This window comes from Pinus tabuliformis, chromosome 9 (assembly GCF_031772625.1).
Source record: "Pinus tabuliformis cultivar Carrire ecotype Pingquan chromosome 9, CPIR1, whole genome shotgun sequence".
NCBI classification, from domain to species: Eukaryota; Viridiplantae; Streptophyta; class Pinopsida; order Pinales; family Pinaceae; genus Pinus; species Pinus tabuliformis.
The window spans coordinates 1,573,165,908-1,573,176,729 of record NC_142307.1 but is presented as its reverse complement, the minus strand read 5'-3'; the positions used below and the strand labels follow the sequence as shown (position 1 = coordinate 1,573,176,729).

Here is a 10,822-nt window from a genome sequence, read left to right as displayed (position 1 = left end):
TTCTACTCTAGAATGTTTCGAAGCAGAAAAACATGATTGTTTTCAAAGATATTCAAAGGAGGTTATGTGGAAAATCAATAAGAATAATTTGAAAGAGACTATCCTATCAAAATTGTGGGATGCAAAGGACTAGAAGATGGATTATTTAGAGGGGCACATATTGAGGGACTTTGAAATCTCACAATAAATGCTAGTCACTAGTGAGTCACGTCGTCTTAAGGAATCAAGGGTATCCTCTTTGAGCTATTCTCTTTTCCCCCCGGGCTTTGTAAAATTAAATTTTGATAGAGCCTATAAAGGAAACCTAGGACCAGCGGGATACGAGGGAATTTTTCATGATAAGATGGAAAATGCCTTATGAATCTATGCAAGTTATTGTGAGTATACCATTAATAATCCAACGAAATATCAAACCAGTAGAAAGAGGGTTGATTATAGAAATAGAGGAATGCTTTTCTAAGCTCTATATTGATGGGGACTCTCGAATCGCAATAGATACAATGCAAAAACTATTACATGTATCTCTAATGAAGAAAGTAGTTAAAAGTTGGAGGTTGGAATTTCTAGTCACTCGCATTTAGTTATTATTACTATCCTTCCCATATGTTATCACTTCTCACTCAAGAAGGACTGGTAATAAAGCAAAAAATATTTTAGCAAACTGGGGCAATTAGGAACAAGATCTCAAATATTCAACCCCTTGGTCGTTGATGATCATATACAACTGGTTTAACTAGATACATAATATGCTAGAGAACATTAAGTTTTCCTCGATGGGGGTGACAGATTAAAAAAATCCTTGAGAATGGTGTGGGTGCCTACCACTCCACCGACCCTCTTGACAACTAAAAGGGGTGGTGTGGCACTGTGCTACCGTGTAGTCTCATGCAACATTAAAATCTCTTATGTCGTGAGTTGATGTATTCAAGGGAAGGCACCACATTTGTGTTTATTGTGTTGGTGAAGCACTTAGGGAGTACTCGACATGAGCTTCATGGTTTTGAAGGTGGTATGGGATGCAAGGTCATTGGAGGCATGCATGTTTTCTCAAAGCAGAAGGCCAAGATCTGGAAGGAATTTTCTGATGGGATATTGGGAGCAGGGATGTGAGGAGTTAGCTTTGGCGCTTGGGGCGAAAAAAATTGAGGAACGTCGGTTTATTGGCTGCACATTTGGGACGCTAGAATCGTATGCTATAGTTCAACTTCATCTCACGAAGTTTGTGAGGAAGAACTGCATCTTGGGGCCTGGTGGATGTTGGAATGCCTGGTAGAATTGTCCCTGGATTTTCTAGCTTGCTGAGAGGTATGGGATTTTATTTTCTTATCCTAATTTCCTTACTTAGATCGAAGAGTTTTGGGGTGCTTCCTCTATATACGGGGGTGTTTGTTTTTAAAAGTTAATTCCAGTGACACTCTCTTTTCTTATGGGGATCGTCTTTGTGTCTTATGTTTACTTGCAATGTTTTGAGAAACTCATCTAGAGAAAGCTGGGAAATTCATTCCCTAGGCCATTCAAGCTAGATGTGGGACATCTCGAGTTAAAATTGTTGTGATTATTTGGGTGGGAGGGTTTCTTATACCGTTTTGGCAATTAACTATTTGTTTGGGATTTACCTAATGGCCAGTAAATCTAATAAGAATAAGGCCAATTTTTTTTAATAAAATATAATCACTATTGTTAACTTTTAGATTAATAAAAATATCTAAACTTACAAATAAAAAATACATTTATTTAAAAATAATCATTAAAAAATTAAAATTAAAAATGTTAACCTATGAGGTAAGAAACGGTCACCTAATTGACAATGATGTACACCTACTTGAAAGTGAATTGGTTGTTATGTGACTTATATTTAATCCGTATCTATCCCTATGTCCTTATGAAGTTGTTCAAATATCTGCAATTTTCAATAACTTTGAAAAAAACAGCTCTACCACCCCCTATATTCTTACCGGGTTGTTGGCCTTGCCACGTTCAAAAATATTTGTAATTATCACTAGCCCTGAACCGTTATTTTTGACATTATCCCTGCTAGCTTTTTAAGCGGCCATGTTCATAAACGCATAAAATCAATACTGCTCTGCCACCCGGAACCATAAAAAATCAACAGTGGCGTTAAAGCGTATATTGACCTTATGAAAGGCAGGAGGAGATTATATGTAATAGAAAAATACGCCAGAATATTCTTGGACCACCTAAATTTAGAAAAAATCGCCATTATAACGCGTTTCAACAACCAGACCACCGGTTCCACTAAACAGTCAATTGATTATAATTACAATGTGCAAAACAAGCACAGGAACATCTATAAATTTGGCTTCCCATGCATACCATAATACGAAGTTGTGCAGATAGCAATATTGCCCTCTTATCGTTTTAATTTGCAGGCAAATCTTCCAAGTCTGTGTTTAAATGGCGGTTCTTGCATTAGGATGGACAGTAGCGAGACAGGCACCAGCAACTCCAGTAGTGGCTCCTGTTCGACCCCCGCTGCCTCCTCCTCTACTATTTCCAAAGGAGTCTCCCCGCCAATTTACAGTCACTAAACGCCCACCTCTTCTTGTTTCCCCGAACCGCCCCACTCCCACCCAACCTCTTTATCTTACCAATATTGACGATCAATTGGGATTAAGGTTTCATGTCAACATACTTATGTTTTATGCACCCCCCTGCAATTCCTCCATGAATGGTCATGGGAGGAATGATCCAGTCCAAGTTATTGGAGAGGCTTTAGGAAAGCTTCTGGTAGATTACTATCCCTTTGCCGGAAGACTGAGAAATGCAGATGATAAAGGTAAGCTTATAATGGACTGTACTGGTCAAGGAGTTCTTCTTGTAGAGGCCGAGGCAGATATTTCCTTGGAAGACTTGGGCGATCTCTCTCCACCTATTCCTGGTGCTCTTGAGTTTATAAACAACGTTCCAGGATCGGACACCATTACAGACTCTCCAATTCTTCTGTTTCAGGTTGGTCATTGGCGTTTTCAATTTGTTTATTATAAATCGCATGCATAGTTGGATATTTAAATTTCAATGTGATGTTTTTAAATATTTATATGGAAATTCAGGATATTTAGATTTTTATATAATATTTTAAAAGTTTAGGAAGCAATGGAACATGTATATGTCAGAAATTTATCCTGTATTAACGATAAATTATAAGGTTAGTTCACAAAAAAATTTGATGATGTGATTTTTATTTAAGATTAGCTCATAAAATTTCAATGATGTGATTTTTACTTAAAAATTTTTTACAAAATTAATTTTTGCTTAAAATTTTCTTACTTTTCATAATATAAATCACATAAATCTAAATTCATTTTTTAATAAATTCTATTAATTCATTAAAAAAAAATTACATTAATAATCACATCATTTAAAACCTCCACTCTTCTCATTTATATAATACTTGTTAACCAAACAAAATATACAAATATATATACAAAACAAAAATACAAAAAACAAAACTAGTTCTACACACCAACCATTATAAATAAATAATAAAATTTTAATATAAATAAATAAAATAAACTCTTAATTCTTTCAAAAATAATATTCCTATAATAATATGTATGAATCTCACTTTCATCGGATCTTGTATGGACAATGTTTTGTCATAATTTCTCTTCCACCCCTCATTTTTGTTTAATTTGTTGATGACAATTTCAAGTAAATGTACAACTTGTGCTTAACTTTCAATAGTAAGTATAACATCACATGTGTCTTATATTTAATTTCTTTTTATTTAAAAATATAAATAAATTTTGTTTTTTAATAATTTTTTATTTAAAATTTTTAAATAATTTAATTTAAATAAATATAATATTTTATAAAATTAATATTATTTTCATAAAAATCTTATATTATTTCAGATACTCACAACTCCCAAAACATTATCTTTAGGATATTAAAAGGGTTGAAGAGAAAATATATATTCTCTTAAAGTGTTCTAAATATATTTAGATTAAAACTCAATTCCAATTCATTTTTTTTTATATTTTTTTTATAAAAATTTTTAAATATTGATAATTTCTATATATATATATATATATATATATATATATATATATATATATATATATATATAATTTATTATAATAATATCTTTTAAATTTAACAAGTATCAAATTTATAATAATAATATTTGAATAATAATATTTAAATTATTAATATATTAATTATTATTTTTTTTAATATATTAATAAATTAATATTATAATTTAATAACGGTTATTTGAAATTATGTTTTTATATTGCTCTTTATTTAAATTTTTTTCTATGGTCTATCTCTTCATCTCATCTTTATAATAAACCACAAACCATACTTTTTAGTTCCGAAAGCTTAAACCAAAAATTTCTATGATGTGATTTCTACTGAAAATTTTTTCTTAATTTATTATAAATCACAAAAATCTAAATTAAGAAAAAAAAATCTTAAACAACTTATTACATTTTAAACATAAACATAAAAATAAAATAAAATAATATATATATATATATATATATATATATATATATTTTAATTCAATAAGTTAACTCTAATTTCGATAAACTTTAATAATCATTATCATAAAATCAAGTCTCACCACTAAGAAAATATGGGATCAAACGCATGGTGTAATTTCTAACCGACTTTGACGCTTAGAGGCATTATTCTATTTACCAATTGCATTAAATAAAATATATCTCATAAAATTTTACAGAAATTTGACGCATGAGCTTTGTGAATTGAACTTGCTTTTTTTCCAGGTAACGCGGCTCCGATGCGGAGGCTTCGTAGTAGGGTTGCGTTTCAATCACCGCGTCAGTGACGGCGCTGGAATCTCACAATTTCTGAAGTCTCTTGGTGAAATAGCAAGAGGGGCACCAAGCTCTAAGGTTCCTCCAGTTTGGGATAGAGAAATCCTTCGACCCAGAGCCAAGCCTACTGCGGATTACCCGGGCCTCCGTGAATACTATGAGTTTGAAGATAAATATCAGGAAACATTGGTGCCAGGGGCTGCTGCAGTAGAGAAAATGGGGTTGAAATCGTTCTACTTTGGTTCAAAAGAAATTGCAGCTTTAAAAAGACAGGTAAATGGTCTCAAACTTTCCACCCCATTTGAAGTAATATCGGCTTGCTTGTGGCAATCGAGAACAGTGGCTCTCAATATACCTGCTGACCAGGAATTGGCATTCATGTTTCCATTAAATGCCCGGAATCGATTTCGACCGGCTCTTCCAGCTGGTTACTATGGCAACACACTTGCCTCCGCCAACGCTACGACAACAGCCCGGGATCTCACTCACCGCCCGTTGTCTTACGCTGTGAAATTGATTAAAGATGGCAATAGAAGAGTGAATGATGAATATATGCGATGTATGATTGATTTGGCGCAGGTCAATGGCCGCCCTCTCAGTCCCTCGGATGGCTCTTTCATCGTTTCAGACGTTTCCAAAGTTATGCTTGACATTGCAGAGTCGAATTTCGGGTGGGGAAAAGCTGTGTATGCGTGTCCTGTTTATCCGGCAATGCCACACTTCACATATTTAGCACCCGCCTCGAAGACAGACAGTAGAGGGATCATAGTTCCTGTTTGTTTGCCGCCAACTGCCATGGAAGCATTTGAAGAAATTATAAATAAAACAATCAATAATGGCCTGCAGCCCCAGTGATCTTGCCGCGCCTTTCAAAGTGATGTTTGACTTTTAAATAAATAAGTTGCTTCTACTATTGGAAGGCCGAATAAAAAGCTGCACTATGTCAGAGATTGGAACTGGACATTGGGAATCTTTTCTGCTGCATTTCCAATGCCAAATCCCCATACAGGGCCATAGGGGTTGTATAAACTTTATTTCAATATATACAAAATTAATGTTAATTAGTATAGATATTCAAATAATTTATTGTAATGAAATATTTATAAAAAAATATAAGAATTATGCTTAGTAAAATACAAGGTTTTTTTTTTATACTTTTAGTTACTTATCACTTTTTAAGAGTTAATACATATTTTTGGTACATCACATGGATATTCAAATATTTTATTTATGATTGTGAATGAAAATAAAATATTATTATAAATGGCCTTCACTTAAACATGTACCTTCATTTTTGTTTTTTATTATAGTCTACAATGTGTTTTTTATTTAAAGAATATTTTGTTTTTATTTTAAAAGGTACATGTGTCAACTCCATGTTGAATATGGACGAAATTTGATAATTGACAAGTAAAAATAATATTATTGATATTATATGTTGTGTAATTCATTTTATATATTCAATTTACATTTAATATTTAAAACAAAAATATATTCATAACAAAAAAGTAATGCCACCCATAAATAAAATATTTCAACATCCATATTAAATAACATAATTTTATATCAATTTTATGTAAAGAAACTTAAAGTAATTTAAATAAACAAAATTCTTGTATTCACTTTTTATTCTAAGATGGATATGTAATTTATTCCATTCTTAATATAAAATTGATATAAAATATTTTAAAAATATTAGTAACAAAAAAATATTAATATGACTCATAAATCAAATATTTCAATATGCATTTGAGTACACAAATATATATGTGTGTGTGTGTGGAGAAAGAGATGGTATCTTATCTATTTATGTTTTTTATTTCCAAACATGGTGTGTATGTATGAACATTTTAATGTGGAGAATGTGAATCATTAATAAAATATTTCAATGTCAACTATCTATATATTATATAAGAGAAGTGAAGATAAAATAAATTTATAGCTAAAATATTTTATTAGTGTTTTGCTCAAAATGAGTATAAATTCATCTTTAATATCTAGATCTATAAAGAGCCTAGAGGAATGAAATGTTTGGAGGTGGAAACCTTTTTTCAAGTTTTTCACTCAAAAAGAAGTTTGCATCTAAAGGTTTTTTATATTTTATGTGCTTGGTTAATCTATGATGGTTCTACATAAATATGTAAGATAACATCAACTAAAGGATTATTTTCATATAAGCTCATTGTCACTCCAACTTATTCATGTTCATCATATGCCAACATATTCATCTTTATCATTTAAGTCATTGAGATGTACGGTAAAATAATACTTATATTAACAAATTAAAAAATAGTGAAAACAAAAAATGAATGTCCTTAATAAATGAAATACTTCAATTTTTACATTAATTTTACATCAACTATATATATATATATATATATATATATATATATATATATATATATATATATATATATATGATCTATTTTTGCATGATTAGTTTTGTTGTGCTAATAACAATTACATATTTATAAACACATGCTTTCTTATTTCTTCTTGTCCTGAGGTTTTATTCGTTGTTTGCGCACACAATCAGGTAAATTTCCTTATGTTTAAAAAGTCATTCATCAGAAAAATAGCTTCATAAATAAATACTGAACAACAAATATTCAGAGTACTACAAATCATCAAAAAGACACATTAACATAGTGTTTTGATGAAGGAGTTCACCCCTCTTGGGCGACATCTCCCTGGTCCAGCTTCCATGGCTTGGGCCTTTGTATTAACTCAATGTGGAAAAAAACCTATTTACAAACCTCTAAGGCTTCTGATACCTGTACCAATGTGTTCAGAATGTCTAAATTAGCCAAGAACCCCTCTTTCTGAGCTCAATTTGGTTGAAAATTGACTTCTCTAGAGCTGAGTCAGCCTTTTCCTACATTTTCTCCTCTAATTCTGGAACATCTCCAGTCAACGCCACTAAATTTGGTGGCAGGCCCAAATTAAGGGGCACCGCCGAATTTACTGCCAGTTTAACTCATAGTTAATTAAGGCTTAACTGCACTTAATTGAATTCAAAACTAGATTAGCGTTAAACAACCTGTAACCTCCGACAGCTTAAATAGACCTAGTCACCTGTAATGGTTATGTCACATTGAATGTTACAGTGGAACCTTTGGAGTTAACTAATGGTTTGAGGTTGCGGTGTTCACGTGAGAGTTAATGTCATGGTTTTGGAGGAGTTTGTTACCTTGACCGTTGGGATTATGTATCGCTCACATGCTAACTGATGGAGTGTTGTATGGTTGGAGCTCGCCAGAGTTAATGTTACCATTTGCAGTTATATATATTGTGTTCACATGTGGGGGAGGGCTGGCCTGCGGGCTAGACCTCTCCTAACCTCCAACCTCCAAACGATTACAAATTAAATATATCTGGAGAATAGATAGGGTAAGAACTACCCTGTAGCATAGTTGGTAAGGCGTATGGTTTGCGTGCAGTAGGTCATGGGTTCGACCCCAACTATCGCCAATAAGTTTTACTCCATTGTTAGACCTCAAATCTAACCTTTGGGAGGTGCCATGTGGTGGCCTCGAGGCTTGCCACATGGGATTCTTCCATTGGTCCAAAAATGAACTAATAAAAGCATGCGAACAAACCACTGTACAATCCAACTAGATAATGCCACTTGTCGATCCCTGATTTTTCATTGGCCAATGTTGACCATGCCTAGTCACCTGCCACATTAGCAGTACGAACTACTAACTGTGCAGTGACTCGGCATTTTTTTTGCAATAAAAATTTGACCCTTTTATTAGGTGATTCTTGAGTGCAAGCATTACTTTGTTGAAAATGTTGCCTTGGGTTATTTCTTTGGTTCTTAAAATTATGATTCTTTTGAAATCCTCGATGATGTGAACCACCTGACTTATGTCTTACATATTGTCCTCCCATTCGAGGAGGTTTCCCATGGAATGATAGATTTGGGGTTTTATCCCCCCTTTGTTCCCCAATAATTCTTCCTCAGCTATAATTGCTTGTTGCACTACCTCATGCAACGTAGTAGGCCTCAAAATGTGCACCTTTTCCTTTATAATAGGATTCAATCCATACAAAAACTTGTTTACCTTGAGGGCTTCAGTATTTAGATGGGTAGCATATCTAAGCAACTCCATGAATCATGCTTCATATTCAAGGATTGTCTTAGTTCCTTGCTTAAGATCATGGAACTCATTCAATTTCCTCTCTAAGTATTCAGCAGAAAGGTACTTTGCTCGCAAATTCTGCTTCAAATCTTTCCCATGTCAAGGTAGACATGGAGTATCCCAATTGGGATTCTAAGTTCCTCCACCATAATAGTGCACTCTCCTTAAGTTGGTATATAGCCAACTTTTCCTTTTGGTTTCTAGAATAATTCTGCAACTCAAAACATAGGCGCATGTTTTCCAACCAAGCTTTTGCTACCTCCTCTTTTGTGGTACCCTTAAAGATAGGAAGCTTAACTTTTTCCAACTCTCTATGTACATCTCCATTAGATGGTATTTCTTGCCTCTCTAATTGAGATGAAGAATGAGGCACTGAAGGATTCCCCCCAACACTACTAATCAAGATTTCAGTCACCTTTTGGAAAGATAGCATCGTATCCCTTACTTCCTTGATGGATATTTTCTCAGATTCTTTATCTTGGGGAGGTGGAGATGAGACTTCCTTCCTCCTCATTGATGTTCTCTCCATGATTACTTAACCTGGCCGAGGAAAAATTTAGGTAAGTAAACAAATATTAGTAGGAAATCCCTAGGTCCTAGAGTTTTAACTTGGCTCTGATACCATATGTAAGGTCCCACCTTACATGTCATCAGTATTATACTAAGGCTGACTCAAAATGTGATTTAAGTTTTAAAAGTTAATGGAAGGTTATATATCTATATTTTTATTTTTTTGTTTTTATTGGTATTCTTTACAAATCATACTAATTTCTACTAACTAATTAACCCATGGTAATATTAAGCTTCTCATTAAGGCTATCGGGTCATGGTTCTTCAGGATCGAAAACTTACAACCATAAGTCTTAAAATCACATTTAAATGATAGACTCTCTAGCGGGATAAATAATATCAATATTTACGAACCACAATTTCCAATAAGCTAATTGTTCATTTTATTGAAATTAACAGTGTTTAAGAGTGACTAATTTGATTTTGTTCTAGATAATATGCCTATGAATTCTTTAGTAAAACAAGGAAAGAAAAAGAAGATAATTCAACTTCTAAAGGAGTGGTTTCCAATTATTATGAATTCATATGTGAGCTAACAATTACAACATTTCACCTAAACAATTTTCCTTCCATGGATTTTTAATTCAATGGAATCATCATGCTTATTCTTTAAGATATTTCCAGAAACACCTTGGTTGCAAATCCTAAATTTACTTAGTTATTTTTATAGACAATTCATAGATGTAATTAGCTACAACCATTGAAGCGTTATGTCAAACAGTTTGCAAGAATGAAATGTACAACCATTGAGGCATTTTGTCAAACACTTACAACCATAACCCTTAAGGCAATTTCACCAAAATTAACTAACATGAATCTAATATTACATAATTTCTTTTTCTTTGTCAGTAATGCCAAGAAGTGAACCTAATACATAAGTAGAACTGTCATCCATATAGATTGTTGCATATACAAAAATTAGGCACATAATGACTATAAATATTTAAGAATTTTTACAAATAGCTCACAACGATGTAGCTACAGGCCATTGGGAAATTTGAACAATGGTTAGCAATCACAAAACAAGCTGCTAGCTATTAAAATATCAAACAAGCAATCACAAGTTTATTAAACTATCAATGTATTAACGATTGATACTTTAAAATAATAATTCCAAGTTTATATAACAGACTAGTTTCATAAAAAGAGATTACCAGGTAAATCACAGTTACAAAAAAAAAACAGCAAGACAAACCACCAGGGAGTAGCAGCAAATCTGTAAAATATAGATGTTTACATAACTGGATTCTGAAACTCTGTTTATTGAAATCAAAATTGGGGTGACATGGCCAATGGGTACCAATA

The 10,822-nt window shown here is 32.7% G+C and overlaps 1 protein-coding gene across 1 annotated transcript; it reads left to right on the top strand.

Annotated features, from left to right (window-relative positions):
* The first annotated feature begins 2,308 nt into the window (after positions 1-2,308).
* LOC149154673 (benzyl alcohol O-benzoyltransferase-like) lies at positions 2,309-5,919 on the top strand. The gene is made up of 2 exons (XM_089441317.1): positions 2,309-2,970; positions 4,752-5,919. The coding sequence occupies exons 1-2, from the start codon at positions 2,416-2,418 to the stop codon at positions 5,655-5,657; spliced, it is 1,461 nt and encodes a 486-aa protein (XP_089297443.1). The 5' UTR covers positions 2,309-2,415; the 3' UTR covers positions 5,658-5,919.
* The last annotated feature ends 4,903 nt before the right edge of the window (positions 5,920-10,822 follow it).